At 35.1% G+C, this 18732-nt stretch overlaps 3 protein-coding genes across 3 annotated transcripts; 1 reads left to right on the top strand and 2 right to left on the bottom strand.

The window, feature by feature from the left end:
* Positions 1 to 5891: 5891 nt before the first annotated feature.
* On the bottom strand, positions 5892 to 8730 carry LOC130721139 (putative HVA22-like protein g). Its single transcript, XM_057571879.1, has 7 exons — positions 8439 to 8730; positions 7973 to 8013; positions 7771 to 7869; positions 7626 to 7682; positions 7445 to 7508; positions 7145 to 7354; positions 5892 to 6606 (listed from the first exon to the last, which is right to left on the bottom strand). Exons 2-7 carry the CDS (start codon positions 8002 to 8004, stop codon positions 6139 to 6141), a joined length of 930 nt encoding a protein of 309 aa, XP_057427862.1. The 5' UTR covers positions 8005 to 8013; positions 8439 to 8730; the 3' UTR covers positions 5892 to 6138.
* A 3195-nt stretch (positions 8731 to 11925) lies between these two features.
* Positions 11926 to 14570, top strand: LOC130721141 (protein disulfide-isomerase LQY1, chloroplastic). Its single transcript, XM_057571881.1, has 5 exons — positions 11926 to 12198; positions 12313 to 12396; positions 12492 to 12543; positions 13674 to 13830; positions 14211 to 14570. Exons 1-5 carry the CDS (start codon positions 12043 to 12045, stop codon positions 14230 to 14232), a joined length of 471 nt encoding a protein of 156 aa, XP_057427864.1. The 5' UTR covers positions 11926 to 12042; the 3' UTR covers positions 14233 to 14570.
* A 2080-nt stretch (positions 14571 to 16650) lies between these two features.
* LOC130721140 (L10-interacting MYB domain-containing protein-like) lies at positions 16651 to 18291 on the bottom strand. Its single transcript, XM_057571880.1, has 3 exons — positions 18141 to 18291; positions 17371 to 17700; positions 16651 to 17293 (listed from the first exon to the last, which is right to left on the bottom strand). The coding sequence occupies exons 2-3, from the start codon at positions 17698 to 17700 to the stop codon at positions 16739 to 16741; spliced, it is 885 nt and encodes a 294-aa protein (XP_057427863.1). The 5' UTR covers positions 18141 to 18291; the 3' UTR covers positions 16651 to 16738.
* Between the last annotated feature and the right edge of the window lie 441 nt (positions 18292 to 18732).

Consider the following 18732-nt stretch of genomic DNA (forward strand, 5'->3'; position numbering starts at 1 on the left):
TGTGGATTCTACTTACAACACAGAAATGGATGAAAAATCAATTTTAATAATGAGTGAACAGGGACAAGTCCATATGGAATTAGTATGAGAGTAGCTATTATGTCGATCTGACATAGATTTGGCCAACCATTCAATTAGCAACATTAACATAAAGTAGATATATAAATTGGAATATAATTTGCAATCACTTTTCCACAATTAATGAATATCAATTAAAAATTAACAAGGCAACAAAAGGCATCATATATTTAGTGTAGTACGGGTCGGTCACCAATTAGTCGATGTATCTATCATTATTTAATTGCAAACTACTAATTATTCATAGCTTAGGAAAGTTATTTTATTTTCGGTTTCCAATCACTTCTTATCGTCATTGATATTAAAGGAAGTTTCATTCATTACAAAATCATTAATCATTAGTTACGACTCAGATACTAGAGAGGGCGCAACCGGATCATGGATTCTGATTTCCATTTTCACGTATCATATATTGTTCAATTGATATTATTTCAAGATGATACGATTACTTATGTGACGGCTTACCTAATTTATAAATAATTTGATTTCGATTGCTATCATGGCTTTCAGCCTTGTTCTCCCCTGTTTTGACACATTCAAACTTTGAAAGCATTTAATCTTTGGTGCTTGATGTGGTACCTTAAGTCAGATCAAAGTGTAGTACCTAAAATATCATTAACCAATAGAAAATATACAATTTAAACTTAGAGGAAGAGGATAAAGGAAGATTTGGAGGTTTAATATGGGTGAAGCATGAAGGAAGAAATACTCACATGAAAAGAATTTTTATGACCTCTCAAAATTGCAAGTTGAACTAAAAATCCTAATTTTAAAAGTGTGCATTTCATAACATAAACAAACATAAGAACTATATGTTATTAATTCATTAAATCGATCATTGAACTTTTAAAATGACAATAATATATCATTTTGCCTTTTTTCCAACAAAATTATAACTTAAAATATTACATGGGGTACCACGCCCAAAACAAATTCTAGGTACCACATAATTCACCTTAATCTTTTGAACTATTGGTTTGTAGTTGGTACGTATGAGGGTGAAGTGGGAAGATATAACATTACTTAATAGATTGTTTATTTGTTATTTTCATTTTTTTTCAGTGGGCTTAAAAAGTCAAAAAGCCCAATAGATTTTTAGTCAATCTAAAGGTCTCGCAATCGAGTGAGTACTATAAAGGCGGATAAGATGATTTTTTGGTAATGAGTATCTCGTTCGAGCTAAGGTCGAGCGGTGAGACACCGACACATCCACTATCAACCACGCAGGGCTGCACAGGGGCAGATAAATGACTTCTTAGAGACTTTGACAGACTGAGTCTATATATACAGGTCAAGTCGTTCATTTATATACGCATTACTCATCATGCAAACTTAGAGTTCATCTTAGGCTCTGAGATTCTCTATATGATCTCTCTTTGACTTAGGTGTCCGAGTGTCTTCTGCAGGTACATCACTCGTTTGTCAATACAAGGCTACCAATATATTATTTCAATTGTGGGTATGGGTGTCCAACAAGCGGGTTCAGATAGATTCGGGCCTAAATCTCGGTTTTAGTCGAGTGAGAAACACCACACTACAAGGACCACCACCGTTCGTTTAAATCTTCGATTTTGTCGATTTTCAATTTTTGCGGTTTGCAGGTGTATCGAATCGGTCAAACGGGTAACCGATTGGAGGAAAAGAAATAATGAGCAGAAAAAGGAGAAGAAGGAGAAGCCACAAAATTTTAATGAAAATTTTCATCTTGCAAAACACCATAACATAAAACAATAGAACATGATCATGGTTGAAACTTGAAAGTTTTCAGAGTAACAAGAGAATCATTAAGAAATCAAAAGTGGAACAACAAAAAATAGGAGAACAAAATCAATAGAAACCTCAACAGAAACAAGAGAAAAATAGTTGTTTACAGCCACAGTTGCCTTATCGCGAGGAAGGGTACATCGTCGTTTTATAGATCTTCTTGCAAGCTTCAGAGTCACCTTTGCATGTGGAAAAGATCCAACCTTGATGAGTCAGATAAAGCGCCAAAGAGGAAGCGAACCCCTAGAGTGATGTGTGAGGCATCGTGATGTCCATCGTTCAAATTTGTATCTTCGTGATTGAGAGAAGAGAAGTCGGAAGAGAATGGGTGATTTGGGTCTTGGATTTTGGTGGAGGGTAGAGAAAATAAAAGAAAAGAGAGAAGGTTGGGAGAAGAGGAGAACAGAGCTAGGGTTAGGAGAATAGGAGAGTGGTGGCTAGGTTAACTTAAGCCTAGCAGGTGTTGAGAAATAGGGTTTTTAGTAGGGCTATGTGCATTATGGGCCTGGACGTTTTTTGTTTTTGTTTTTTTAGTAGAGTCACTTCGGTCGCCTCAGAGCCCAGACCGAACTCGACCAAACCAAATCATGTGAAATCCGGTTTTTTCCAATCGTTCTACCCGAAAATCGACCCGGTTCGACCGATTTCACCAAAAAGCCTTCGTTTGGGCCGATTTCGGTCGGACCGGGCTAATCTGGACAACCTTAGTTGTGGGCTTGGTCGAGAATTTGTGGATTCGGCATGGCCGAGAGTTCAATTAAGGTTGACCATGAAATAAATAGAAATAACACAAGAAGAGATCGAATTGTGTTGTGTAAAACCCTTTGAAATCTAATTAAATTTAACGTTGAAAGACCTAAGTTGATGCGGACAGTTGAATGTGCCTTACTCTAAGAGCAAGCACTTGGCTTAATAAGGTTTAACATCAATGTGCTTTCTTTTAAAGATTTAGCATAATCAATGTTAAGTTTGAAACTAGTGAATAATGAGATTCAACTTCCCCATAAGTTAGTTCAATCAGAAATGTAAGTCTTGAAAGTAAAAAAAAAAAAACACAAAATTTTATATTGGTTTACCATAAATTTAAGCTATGTCCAATCTCCTTACTACTTGAAGATTAATGGCACAAGTAATTTAGTCCAATCTTAATTTTTTCTCTAAATGGTGTTTTTAATTGTGTTTCCACCATTAAGATGTTGTGTATCAAGTGTGAGTGAGTCCCACATTGGAAGATAATGATAACTTTGAGTGGTTTATAAGTGAGAGGACATATACACCTAATGCCTTAAGGTTTTGGATGAAAGAAGTGATGTCCAACTCACTTGTGGTTTGTTTTTAGCCCAATGTGGAGTTTTATACCCCGTAGTTTAAATCATCTCCTTTAATTTGGCCCAACAATGGTATCAGAGCCGACGGTTGTTTGGTCTGCCTCCTTGGGTCGAAAGTCTTCTTGGCTATGTAGTGACCAAGCGGCGAGTTCTGTTGATCAGCTCAACGGCAGTGCAAGTATTGTAAGGTTTCGCTTTCGTTTGAGATGGACTCACACTTGAGGGAGAAATTGTTATATATCAAGTGTGAGTAAGTCGCACATTGGAAGATAATGATAATTTTGAGCGGTTTATAAGTGAGAGGACCCATACACCTAACGCCATAAGGTTTTTGGTGAAAGATGTAGTGTCCAATTCACTTGTGTTTTCTCTTTAAAAGTCCAATGTGTCATCTTCAAACCCTTGCGCCGCCGTTGTCACGTTGAAAGTCAGATTTGCTTGAAAGTTATTTTATTCAGGTTCTCACAAGTAAAGATGAGTTTTTTCTGCTTCTAATTTTTTCCGCTACGCCCCTTAGTTCCCAAGATAAAAAAAATTATAAGATTCTATCATTTTTTGTTTTGGTTTAAATTTCAGCCTTTTCTGAAAACTTTTTGATTTCCAAACAACATTGTTTTCATGGCAATTAACATAGGCATTATTGTGTTGGGTTCATGGTTTTACGTTGCGGAATAAAAAAGTCTTCATCCTTCTATGAGATGGATCATATATAAAAGGAAAATTTGTTTAGGAGTTGAAAAAGAACAATAATTCACTCGTAAAAACTAGAAGAAACTTCTAAACAAAGTCAATATCAACGGTGATAACAATAAAGACAATAAAATAAAATAAAAAATATGAAATTTTACCGTGGAAAAACTTCTTTCAATGTGAGAGAATAAAAATCACGGACACAATCGAGAAAATTACAACTATAGAAAAATAATAATAATGTCTTCCTAGAACAATTAGAGACATTAAAATCATAACCTTCAAAATGGAAATAATACCAAAACACCCAATAAAAAGAACAAACTAACTAATAACATAGAAAGTAATTATCCAAATAAAAAATATTAAAATAACGAGCTTGATGACAATGAAAACATATTTGCAATTCATCCAAAACTGAGTACAAATAATATACCACAAAATCTGTCAAATAGTTCAAACATTCATCTTCTCTTTCGTTGTGTACATTGTACCTCCAAAGAGAATTCCAAATCTCTTTTACATTGCTGGGCCTGCAACAAAAATAAGGATTTTTTTCAAAGATAGAAGTTCTATTATATGAAAAAAGCCCGGCCCTGAACAAGGCTGAAAAGCCCCTCGACATCAGCTATTTCTACAAGGCCCATACAAATCGACAAACAACAAAAGCCTGCTAGCTAATTACACAGAGGAAAGCAAGGGTTTAATTCCCTTATAAATTCAAAACATGGGCTGAATAAAATACGTGAGCCCCACTAATTTGTTTTTTCTTTGCTCAACATAGAAAAAATTGGCAAGCAACAATAATTCAATACATTTACCATAACGATTTATTTATTGTAGGTTTTACCTATAGGATATTTATATTTGAGCTTGGACTCAAGGATGCATGGGATCTTGGGCATAGGGAGATAATTTATTATTCTGATTGTAGGAGTGCGGTGAAGACTTTTCAGTTGAATACGGATTGGGCAAAAATTGGGTAAGAGATGCGATACCTAGAGTTCAGATTCTATTGGGCCGTGCGTGGGACGCTTGAATTAACCAAGTTTTCAAGGAGCGGAATAATGCAGCGGATGTACTAACCCAATAGTCCTGCAAGGATAGTTCTCAACATCTCGTTTGGAAGCTTCCACCTTCTTCTGTTATTCAGGCTTTGTGCTTTAACATGCTGTCTTAGTTGTGTTGTCTCTTAAATTTCCTCTTGTAATAAAAAAAATTATATCAATATATATTTTTTTCGTTTCTCACTTTCCTTTTTACTTTCTCTTTAACTTAGAAACCTAAAAATCATCTCACTTTGAATTCTCTTTCTTTAATTTGTTTTTCTTCTACCTACCAAACATACTTGTAGGTGTCCCCGAATGATAACTTAAGTGGTAAGAGCTATGAGACATGTGGGTCGGGTGGGTCCAAGAATCAATCCCTAGCAGGGACAATTTATCTTATGTGAAAAAATAACTTACTTGTAGGTTTTTTTTTACGGAAAAATGAACTTTCATCATTACTTGTAGGTCTACTATTACGTGTCATTATTATTTTTTAAATCGTGTCATTATCAACATTAACCGGATCTCCATGTAACGGTATAATTTTTTGGAAAGCCCAAAGTCAAACTAGATAATATATTTCGACGTGCATAACAGTATATACTTCAACTTCCAACTTACTCTGATTTTCCTGTCTACAACTTAAATCCGTTGAAGTGTTTTTCTAAGAAAAACATGTTCATTATCAATATCATAGTCAATGCAATTGAACAGATATTTCTGTTAAAAAAAAAAACAGATATTTGAGCTGCTGTTTTTTAGATTTGCATTTGAAAATACTATATGGAATAATTGATGTTGATGACAATGTACCGGTGAAAACGGGTATTAACACTCGGTATCCAAACACACTAAATTAAAAATGTCAATCAATTTTGTTTGGTTGATCAGGTGCATAAGCACACTGATTCATCTAATGTATGCAGGCAAAAAGGGGTGAGGAGGTTACCTCATAAATTAAGTTCTACCTTACCTGGAAAACTAGTTAAGACTGTTGCACATTACCATGAATCTAAGTCAACATAAAGTGGCATCAAGCCACAAAAACTTCCATGCCTAAGAAGAAATTTTAAACAGGAAAATAAAAAGAACTGGAATGAACTAAATTGAGCAACAAATGGAATGGAAATTGAGGATAACAGAGATTTACATAGTTTTACAACGACTTAACACCCATCATGTCCTTCCTACCCCTATTTCAGGCTAAAATTTGACACTATTGATGTGCTCTAGCTGGTTCCAGCTGATCGGGCTTTTCGTAGCCTGCCCCGTGTAACCCGAATGGTTTCTTCCATGATCGTATCCTTAGTAGGAGGGTTTCCATTTTCATTTGCTGGAGAGGAGGAAGGTGGTGCTGCTTCAATCTGCTTTGGCTCCGCTTGTGCTGGTGCAGATTTGATGGTTGTATCAGGTGCAGGATTAGACTTCTGGGTACTTATACCTGCCAGTGAAGACTTCTGAGTAGTTAAACCTCCTGCTACAGGAGGCTTCTGATTATTCAAAACTGCAGCAGTAGAGGCTGCTTTAGGCACTTGTGGTGAACCCAATTCCTCTGCTACCTCTTTCTGGAACTGACTAGAGGATGTGCTAGAGGTAGGAGATGGAGGTTCCTCAACATTCGGTCCTGTTGCAGCAGCAGATGGACCTTTACCAGGTGCAGGTTGACGGACCCTCACACCTGGTCGTTGCTGTGGTTTCTAGAGTTTGCATAAAGAAAAATGAGATGGATGTGAAATAAAACCTCAAAGAATGCATATGATGCAGTAGAGATCATGAAAATATACACCAAATTGGCCAATCAAATGTTAATCTACTAGTTTAATAATGAATAACAAGTTAACAACTAAACAATGTTTAACAAAATATAAACATGGAAGAACATCTTCAACAGGATGACCAAAAAATAAATATACAACTTCAGTTATCTATATTACCCCACTTTTCTGTAGAAAAATGAGAGTCATTCCAGGTATTAGTTTCTTTCCTTATGCCAATATATCTCTTCCAACATTAATAATTTAACTGGTAGGTATTAATAACTTTATGAACTCAATTGTGTTCTGACAGGCATATTCAAATGTACTAATACATAATTAGGAAATATATTTCAGCCTTACACAACCAAAAAAATGCAGGGGTAGGACACAATCCACCAAGTTAAAATTGAAATTATAGCAAAGTTTAAATCAAGAACTTAATTGCAGACAAAACCATTGCTTAATTTTAACACACTACCTGAGCAGGGCGAGTTGTTGGTGTTGATTGTGCTGCAACAAACTGCAGAATGTCATATATTCTGGTCTGACCATAACTAAAAGCTCTTTGCCAATACAGAACTGCAATATCTCCTGCCCTTGTTCTTAGCTCCAACAAGTTGCGATCGATCTCTGGCTCATGTTTTGCAACATACGGTCTAAAGAAGGAGTCATACACATATGTTGTTCCCTAACAGATACATTAAATTTTAACATCAAATTAAAAAGAAGGCAAATAATAAAGTAACATGAGATTATACCACAGTGAAGAAATCTGTACCTTTGTTTTTGGGTACCACAGAAATATGAAAAAGAGCAACTTAGCTTCACTGTACATCGGAACCCTTCACGGAGAAGCCAATTAAAATAATAAGAAGTCATAATTAACTCTTATATTTTTTGGAATCAGAAAAGCAGATATAGAAGAATCCTGTAAACAATTCCAAGATAGAATCATGTACCATGATATAAAAGTATCACCAATTCTCTCACATACTGTCAAAACAGCCACCAAAATCCTGCAACATGGAAAAGAGAAAGCTGATGTTAGTGTCAATATTCACTAGTAGTTATCAAGCTAAGTTTGATCAATCTTATAATGTGTACCAATACTGGCACCAAAAGCGAAGTTGTTCAATTTCTGGCTTATTCTTCTCAACTGCTTTATAGCATTCATAGGCTGGATAAGCATAGCCCAAAATCATCCTGCCAATACATCAAAGTAAAAAACAAAATTAATTAATATATTTCAATAATGAGAATTCAAACTCAAAAGAAAGATTGAAATTAATGACAGCATAAATCATACACAAGCGCCCGGGTAAGGAAGGATCCTATCATGTTGTATCCCTGACATGAAAAGAAAAGATAATGATTAGTTTGCTAATACAATTCATGTATAAGGTTTTTATAGGCCATAATTCATAGAAAAAACAGTTCTAATTCCATTCTGACTAAAAATGCAAATATGTTGATATATTCAATAAGCTAGCTATATCGCCGAAAACTAACTAGATTTCAAGAAATCCAGAAACTAGGGCGAGGGCGAGGGCGAGGGCGAGGGCGAAACGAAACCAAGTAAATTAAAAAATCAAAGTCCAAGATCAATCTCAAGAACACTAGCGCATGTAATGATAATGATAATGATAATGATAATGATAATGATAATGATACTAATTCTATCTCATTCATGCAGCAAACCAAACCAATCCAATTGATTTAAATTTACGCATCGCAAAATCGAAGAGGTAGAGATGAACAAGAAGAAGAAATACCTCAAGTTATCGTGCGGTTGAGGAGAAAGGAGAAGAGTATAGTGAAGAAGAGTGTGCTCGTGGAGGCAAATCTAGCGGTGGAGATTGAGAAAGATCGGCGGCGGCGAACCGTTACGGTGGTGTCGGCGAGAGATGGGGGTGGGAAAAGTAACAGTGCAGAGAGAAAATGAAATAGAAAAATGAAAAAAAGTGAGAGAGTTTGAAATTGTTAGTGAGAGTGAGAGGAAGAATAGTTAATTGATAATGCAAATATTTGAAAGAGGAAGAAAGGACGAAGAGGACATAAAATGAAACGTGAGATTAGAGACAGCAGCATCAAATTGCTTTAAATAAAGTCCATTGTGAAGCCCCCTATAGTCACGTGGAGTGTGGCTTTGGCGTCTTCTTTGTGCCAGAAGGTGATGCAATAATATGTTCCTAAATCATGTGTAAGGTGCTTTTTTTTTCAAGGGGTGTGTAAGGCACATTAAAAGTTAAATAATGTGTCCAAAACTGTAATAATTGAAGAATAAATAGTTCGATAGTTTTTGTTGTTTATTAATTCTACAAATGGGTAAAAGATCTTGAGTTTGGACTATCGTGTATAGTATAACTTTGTATTTGCACACAGTTGAGATTCCCAAACTCATAATTTTAAACCATCTTTCTTATCCATAATTTGTACCTTTCTACTTCCTTGTCACGTATTTTTGATATATAATTCATATAGTGAATGAAAAATGCATTAACCTTTGGTTATACTGATAGATGTTTCTAATTGTCATCATTTGAGTTCACGTAGTGTTTTAATATTTTGTTTATTTATATAAGTAGTTGAAGGTTCAATTTTCAACTCTCTTATGAATAGAAAATATTAAATAAATAAAAAAACTAAAAACAAAGACGGTAGGTCAGACACACAACTAAATCTTAGGATTTCTTAGCAAATAAACATGTATTATTAGCATGAAAGAGCCCCTTATATTGTTGAGACATTCTCTCGTTACAATTATTGTGTTGGAGAGAATTGAAGATTACATAAATGGAAAGGCTATAATCAAAAAACCTAGACACTTTTATCGCATCTTAGTCAACCTGCTTGGTCAGTCTGTTGTCATATGATGAGTGACTGACTTGGTCTTTCATGCTTTCTTGGGCCTAGCTTACTTTATTTGCTCGTAAGGTACGCCAAATAATCTCTGACTTCCAGAAAAAACTCATTGGTTAATTTTCTATCGCTTAATGTGCTAACAGTGAGTTGAGAGATTAGTTTCACAGCTACCGAATTTAGAGATATATCTAAATTAAAAAAAAATTGTCATCCATCACGTCTAATAGAAACTACTAGTGTTAACTTTCGATTAAATGAAACTTGAATTCAGTGTAAATTGTCGACAGAAGATGCATAGAGAAGCAATTGGATTAGGATCACTATCTTTAGCTGGTAGAGTGGAGGGCACGGGTGTTGTTGAGAGTTTTTGTCAACCACAAGAAAGCTAGATAAACATGGTTGATAGATAATTGGCATCAAAAGAAAAAGGTAAAAAGAAAGAGACTCTCATGTATAATAAAGGCTCAAGGTACATTTCAGAAAGGTAAAGGGACCCTAAGATGAATATATGATATGACTATAAGGCGATCATTCAAATATGCAAATAATTAATAAGGTAAAGAAATTAAACTACCGAAAAGGAAGCCATGTGGATAATGGAGAAGTTGATGTTTCCTCTTGAAAAAGAGAGAAAAGGAAAAAGAAGGAAAGCCTTGGATTCTACGTTTCTCAAAGTATATGAGTGACCATGTTATGGGACATGCCCTTAATATAGATATCATGTAGCATGATACTAATTGCAAAAGTCGAACATCAATTTTCAACAATGTTGCTCGTTCACTCATGAGCCTCCTAATTATGTCTATTAATTAGGTGGCATGTTGCTCTCATATCTGCACATATATTTTGCCCATCATTCTTTTTTTCCCCCTCAAACCACACCTCCACCTTTGAAGAGTTCTTTTTAACCTATGAAATTGAAGAAAATATTATACTTGGTCTGTGGTCACCCTATTCTGATCCTAAATTTTCTTTCTATGCTTCCGTATCACATATTTGTTACTCATCCATTCCCATCACACTGAGATTAATAGGCATCTTTATCTCATTCTAAATGAGATTAATTAATATCTTAATTGGTGTAGTTAGAAACAAAATGAAAGATATGGGGCAGAACAAGAGAGGACTACGAAAGGCAAATTGGAGAATTTGAACAAGAATTGCAAACTTTCCGATTTCAAGCAAGCAAGCCACTCCACTTGTTACAATCAAGCAAAGTTAGGACTTCAAAACTTTTCTTTTTGTCTTTGGAATATGTTATATGTTATATTTATTTAGAAACGTTAGTTATCTCGTTCAACAAATTACTTTTTTCAGAATTCGAACTTGTATTCACAAAAGTTAACTTATTCATAGAAGTCTAGCTTGCTTACTACTAGACCAACATATCTAGTTGGTAAAACTTTAAACCTTTGAAATACAACAACATACCAAAAAGACAAAAAAAAATGGAAAGAAAAAAAAAGTCTCCCCAGCTGGTAATAAAATAAAACAAACACATAGGATGATAAAAATGTGAGTATGTAATCAATATATATTTAGTGTTAACATGCTTAATCTTTGTTCGACCAGTGAACCAACAAGTGGATCATTGAAGAGTGGATGATTGAAGAGTTCATGTGTGATTTTTTTTAAATAATGTCTAGACTTTGAATTTCGTATGTAGAAAAAAAAATTGTTATAAAAGCTAGCTATACCATATTGTTGAGAATTCAAGTATGAGTGAGAAGAAGATTTTATAAATGTGACCAATAAACCTAATGTTTTAAGACATTGGATTAAGATGTGACATTAATATCGTTTGGTGTTTTGCTCCTTAGCCAAAGACTCTCTTATCTCCCCAACACACATTATGGATATTCACATCTTACACAAGAATGTCATAGATACACACATGTAATTGTATAGAATGTTTAAATCAGCGTATTTTTTTTTCAAAATCATTTATGGCATCAAAAAGCTATTCACAAAAGCTTCTTACTAAAATCAATCTTGACTTTAAAATTAATCATAGAAACATCTAAACGTGGTTAGTGATGATTTTCAAACAAAATGGTATCAGAACTCAACCCCGAAAACAGAAAAAGGCCAATAAGAGTATCCTCAGCAACAAGTTTTTGGACTAGTTTCTTAAAAGAAAATATTTCTGTGGTCTCAAAATAAAAAGAAATTGTTAGAGGCCCAAGATGACTTGTTTGATCATGGTCATTGACTGCAAAGTTTCAGGCTTTCCCCAAAGAAAATTTGACCAAAAATAGACAGGCTTTGGGGTGCTCCTTCCTTCTATAAGCCTTGTTCAGCCTAAGACATGGAGTGAGGCATGTTCATCACTCATCATCACAATGAAGTTGCCACGTGGAAGATGGAACCTTAACCAAGTGGTCGTTATTGCAGCTTGGATGATGTCCACTGCTGCTAGTTTTTGGATTTTCACTTCACTTCTCATTCTGAAAGAAGAATCATTTTCAGTTCTTCAGATAGGAACAACTTAGTAGAACTGAAGGGAAGTGAGAAATGACACTTGCTCCTTCTCTTTCTCTCCCTCACTTCCATTCCTCATTTCTCTGTTGCCCTCTCAAACAACCCTTCTCTCCCTCTTCTAGAAATAGAATTCAACCAAAACCCACATCTTATCCACGCATTAGAGCTCTAGAGTTTGATCAAAACACGGTTCTTTCTCCTATTTCTTCTCTATTGATTCATCTATATTTATATATATCAAGAAAAAATATGGTATCTTTATTATCTTTAGTAGTTAGTTATTACATTGTGACTGTTTTTCAGGTAATTGCTATAACTGTTGGTGTTGCAAGTGTGGCTATTGGGATTGGCATTCCAGTGTTCTATGAATCCCAAATTGATAATGCTGTGTGTGAAGTGTTTTTTACTATCACTTTCATTGAATTATTATGTTATCTAAATTGATATTTTCTAAATAATGTGCACCTTTCTTTTTGTTGCAGGCTAAGCGAGATAACACTCAGCCCTGCTTCCCATGCAGTGGATCTGGTGCTCGTAAGTATTATACTTTTTACCTTCCTTTTCTACCATGTTTGGATCAGCTTCTCTTTCATTTCTGAAAACTATAAGCTGTATGAGTTTCTTACCAGGAATTGATTCTAGGTTCAGAATCAATTATAGAAGGGTTTCCAAACCTTCACTTCATCACACTCCATAATTGATACTTGGACTCCATTAGGCACCATTTTCTGGGGTAGCATTACTAAGGCAGGGTCACAAAGCAGTTTGGAGTAGTTGTAGTTGTAAAGGAGGTTCAGGTATTCAATGGCAAAGGGTCTCGAATTGATTACCTCTCACTAACACTATTTTTCACACTATCAATCAGTATTTGTTCCAACTTCCAACTAGCCAAAATCTATCTGAATATCTGATACATTGCCCTCAATTCCAAAAGTAATAGTTTGTATGAATTTCCTTTTTTGATGAATTTTTTATGATACTTATGAGGATGTGAGATTTGACCTGTTTACATAGAACTTCACATTAGGTTGTAAATTTACTTAGTTCAGCTCCGCATAGTGAAAGCATAGTTGCTTATGAATTTGTAGTATCGGGTCATTACTATCTCCTTACGATGTCTCTTTTATATCCTTATGTGGTGAATAGACTAAGGGTGTGTTTGTGCAAACAACTTAATGAACCACTTATCATAAGCTAATTTGAGAAGCTTACTGAAAGAAGCTCAAAATATGTTAGATAGGTGTAAGTGCTTCTTCATAAGCAATATGGCAGCTTTTGAAAGTAAGTTTAAAACAACTTATATGTAGGTCATAAGATATTTATATAAGCTCTCTCGAACACTTGCATAAGCGCTTATACTATAAGATAAGCTCAAATAAACTCTTCCAAACATTACCTAAATCTCATCGACACTTTGTCTTACACAAGTTGCTTAAGTTTTCATGAGTGAGTCTGTTTGAGGAAACTTACAATTAATCATGGTACAATTTAAGAATTGAAAAGGGAAACATTTTAACTGTACTGATAAGAGAAGAATTCACTACATTAGTTAGGACAATGTAACATGCTAGTCCATATATTCACCACTTTAAACAACTTGCCACTGTAAAGGCCAATTCAATTGTTTGATAATCTTATGTTTGAAAGTGTTACCCTTTAACCAGAGAAATGCAGATTTTGCTTGGGAACTGGCAATGTGACAGTCGAACTTGGTGGGGATGAAAAGGAAGTCTCTCGATGCATAAATTGTGACGGCGCTGGCTCACTGACATGTACCACTTGTCAAGGATCGGGAATTCAACCTCGTTACCTTGATCGTAGGTACGGTGTTCTGCAATCTGATAGATATCCCCCCCCCCCCCCCCCCCCAATGTCATTTTCTAATGAAAAAGTTTAGTGATTATCCCAAACCATGATTTTGTCAGCCAGTATTTAATTAATTCACAATAACAATAAGCCTACAGGGATTGGTTCAGCATGAAAGAGGCTAAAAGGATTAGTGATATTGAGGAACCTTAAATAAATGACTCATACAAGTTTCTTCAACATAACTTAAGCATTCCCTTGGTTTGGTTAACATATTTTGTAGTGAACTAAAATCATTAATAACTACTGGCAATAAAATGATGGTACTTAGAAAACGGTCTTTATGTCTTTGCTGTTGTATTGTTAATCATAAATCTGTGTTTCATATTCATCAGAGAATTCAAAGATGATGATTGAGGCGAGTTGAAAATAAGCGGCGGTGATTTGGCATTCAATGGCGAGGATAATTTACTCATTTAATTTCAATAGTCTCTGTACACATGTAATCCAACAGTCAAAATTGTGTTGATGCTTTCATATGATTTACATTTTAACCTGTGATGTTAGGCTACTCTCTTCCATGAGCTATCTGTGTAAAGTTTTGGCGTTTCTGGTCATTTTTTTATTCAATTATTCAATGTCCTTTTGTAAATGTTGGATTTTGTTGTGTTTATGGCCTTAGGACTTGACAACTATGCTCAAATTATTATAACTGGTGTTATTTCTGTTTCTATTGAATGAACTGTTTCTGGGAATTGACTCTTAAATAATGGATATAGTAGTAGGCTATGGTGAAGCAGTATTCTATAGGTTCAAAATTGTTAAAAGGTGGTAGAGGCATGATTAGATTATATTTGGATATCTATTGACACCAATAGACATTAGCATGAATTTCAATTTGAAAAGTAAATAGAACTCTTAAGATAGATTGAGATGATAGTCAGTTCATGTTGTACTTAACTAGTATTTGGACAAATTAGTATCTGAGTTGGGAAGAGTGGTTATCTCTAGTATGATGTGAAATTCTTTGGTTCCACCTACACCCATAGTGCCGCCACCCAGTTTCCAAAAATAACCTTGCCGATTTTTACATTCCGCAACTTAAGGTGTGGAATGTGTTTAAGGTGTGGAATGTGTTATTAAGTGTTACATACCACACGTTAAATGCGGAACATAAAAATCTACAAAGTAGTCGCGATTCATACATGCGACAATTAGCTAATTGCGGTATGTTAACTCAGCATCACCCATGCACAGCGCAGTGCAAGTTGTGGTACTTACATTAACATTCTGCAATTTAAGTTGCAGTACCCTATTTACATACCGCACTTAAAGTTGCGGTAGAACAATTTAACATACTGCACTTGCAGTTGCCGTGCGTATTTTTGCCTGTCACATTCATTGAATAAAATTCAAGACCCTAGAAATGACATCAAACAAATATTCATACAAATCTGATAAAACACACATTGCAAAACAATTTTCCATACAAATCAGTACTAAACAATTATCTTACAATTACGAAGCCAAATATACATTGTTGTACTAAATAGAAGAGTCAAAATAAAATGATTAAGGAGAATTGGATGAGTCACTGATGCTTTCCTTCTTATGCGTTTGGTATTCCATTTCAACATGGGGGACGACATGTCCAAGCACCCCTTGTTTTAGCTCTACCTGCATAAATAAAGAAGAATGTACGATTCAGAAACCATGCAATAAAAAAGAAATACAATGAGGTACAATAGAGTATGCAATAATAAAATTGAAAAATAAAATATCATATCGCAACTTTAAGTTGCGGTACCATTTGTGACATACCGCAACTTAAGTTGCGATAGCATTTTTAACAATGTTTAACAACCTAAAACAGATTTGCACTTGAAGTTGCGGTTTGTTATTTGTTTTTTAACATACCACCCTAAAAAATTATACTTACCGCACTTAAAGTTGCAGTAGAATCTGTAACATGTGAACTTAAGTTGCAGTAGCATTTTTAACAATGCTCAACAACCTAAAACAATACCGCACTTGAAGTTGCGGTTTTTTTACAGACCACTCAAATAAAAGTTCATACTGCACCTAAAAGTTGCGGTATAGATTCCACTAAAGAAAAACAAACTGCACCTATAAGTTGTGGTACGTCGCTAACAAGAAAAATGGCAAAGCGGAAATGCGCGATAATAGCGGATTGAAAATAAAAGGGAACACAAAATGGAGAAGAAGCATAAGAGTGTGTTAACCTGAAGATGAGTTTGAGGTTGAGGTTGAAGAAATGCTTAATGTTGGGGGTGAAGATCAACTGTTAGGGTTGGGAAATGGTTGAGAGAAAGAGAAAGAGAAATGAAGAGGCATGGTGAGTGGGAGAGAAAGAGAAAATTGCGAAGGTGATGGTGTGGTAGAGTGTAGGGATGACACCAATATGGGTGGGGATGACACCAATTAGATTTCCCCTAGTATGATATGGTCCTTTTAATTGGTGTAAAAGTGATAATGAGTAGCTGTAGGCATTAAGATTGGTTTATTTGTTTTGTGCGATTGTTACACTTTGCTTCAGTCTCAAGATTGAAATTTGAAATTCCTCCTCCATAATAGATTGTTTCTCGGAGTTGATATGTTTTCCACTTAGAAACAAGTTTTCTTTTCTTAAACATATATAGCCACCATGAACTCTAAGATGCAACCGTTATTTCTCTAGATAAAATTTTTGTGAACCATTTATAGTATGTTAGGAAATTCTTCTACATACAATAAATGATTCACAAATTAAATCCAGAGAAATAACTATGAAAATCAACTTAAGATGAAATAGCACTTATAAATAATTACGGCAGGTTGAGAGCCAAAAACAGAATTACTTCCAGCCAAACAAAAATAAGTGTATAATATAAACAACACATTTAACCTAAGTAATGACTTAAATTTAATGGAAGGGATTTTTACTGCACTTTCCTTGTAACCATGTCAGCCGAATCTTGACACTTTTTAAGGAAATGAAAGTCTCCCTTAATCTAGGGTCCTCAAACAGGTCCAGTGCAGAAAAATAGAGCAGTTGATCAATGTCTTGTATCTCATCCAGAGCCCTAATGCAGTTTGTTATGGAAAATTTATCATCACTTGCACTTGAAACAACTGCCCTTGACCTTGAAACAGCAATCATTTCAAACAAGGCTCCAGCCATAGCATCGCAAGTGCCTTGATCCAGAGTAGTAGTTTGAGTCTCATGATGACGTTTCCTCTTCCTATCTAGAGAATTCTTGGTCTCCTTATCAACAGTTAAGATATTCCCTGAAATGGCTTTTGATGAAGATGGGTTTTCATACAAGCCAGAAGCATCTATTCCAATAGATTTGTCTAACTCCTCATAATGACTAGATTGGGCATATTTCCCATCAGCAGCTGAATCTACAAATATTGTACAAAGCTGCTCATATATTGGACAATCTTTTACTCTAACTGTTTCATTCCTTGGCTGTGCCTGTGTACAAAACCCAATAAAATTAACATTGAATGAAAAAAGAGTCAAGAAAATGATTGTTAAAGAAAGGAATTTACCCCTATGTCTTCCCACTGTTCAAATCCAATGCAAATGGAGTCATCCAATAGAAAGCCATTATTATGATCATAAGCAGATTTCAAATTGTTGTAACGCATCCGAAGAACATCTAGATGCTTCCTTAATTGATTATTATTGAAATTAAGGTCGGTTTGCCTGTTAAACTCATCACGGATATGATTCCATGTTTTCTTATCGAAAATATCATTGGGCCTGTTCCCCAGTTGAATCTGCTTGACTACCAAGTCTGCAAATATTTTGTCCAGGGATGCTGTCCATCTTGTTCTAGAACGCTCTTGCTTGGGTTGAATACTGGGTTCAAGTTCCATCTGCACCAGCATGAATGCTTATAGCTCAATAAGATTCTATTACATTGATTCTCTAAAATTTAAGAAAAAGTAAAATGTCCCATGCATCTATGACCTACCTAAGTCACAGATCATATTGTTTTTAAAACAGTGTCACACATATGACCTATCCTGTAGAACACCATGATAATAATGTGCATCCAGGGGAGCTTTAAAGATCGAATTAAATAAGGACATACAAACATAACCTCTCTAGCATTGCAGCAAAATCAGCTCAATAATGGTTTTCATTTTAAATCGCTACAAAATCAAACACAAATTCATACATTCCTTCCAACTCATATCATAATCAGATTATGCTCTCTATCATAATATATGACAGCAACATCATTACAATAACCATATCACACAGAAACTAATAAGGATGAGTCAAAACAAAATACAAGTGAAAAAGGTCTTACCTTTAGCCAGTAACAGGGAAGAGAAGCGACGAAGAGGACCAGGAGCAAGGTTGTCCCCGGCGGAGAAAACGCCGTCGCTGGTGGAACAGGAAGAACAAACGACTCGTGAGATCTGGTGAAAGATATTTTGTGGTGTATTAGGTTTCATTAATTTTAAATTTTATAAATGATTTAACTTCAAAAAAAATTAATAATTTCCTTAATGTGTCCGGACTCACTCCGGACACAAAGGTGTGTCGGCTCAAGCTTTGTCTATACCTAAACAAAATACTTTATTTGTTGTTATTTATAAAACTCTTTAAAACAACGCTTATTGAGAAAATATGAAATAAAGTAGTCAGACACGACACTGTATAATTTATCATCATTAAATTAACATAATTCTACATTTTTATGAAGTATTGTGCAATGATAAATATTATATCAATTATATTTTAACAATGATTTGGTGGTGATGATGGAGGGTATGGTGGCGGCGGCGACGGCAGTGTAGAAAGACAATAGTGATGCAGTGGTTGTTGCGATAGCGGTGACAGTGTTGTACATCAATAATGACGATGGTGGAAGGCGGAAGCGGTAGAGGTGGTGGCGG

This window comes from Lotus japonicus, chromosome 5, assembly GCF_012489685.1.
Source record: "Lotus japonicus ecotype B-129 chromosome 5, LjGifu_v1.2".
NCBI lineage: Eukaryota > Viridiplantae > Streptophyta > Magnoliopsida > Fabales > Fabaceae > Lotus > Lotus japonicus.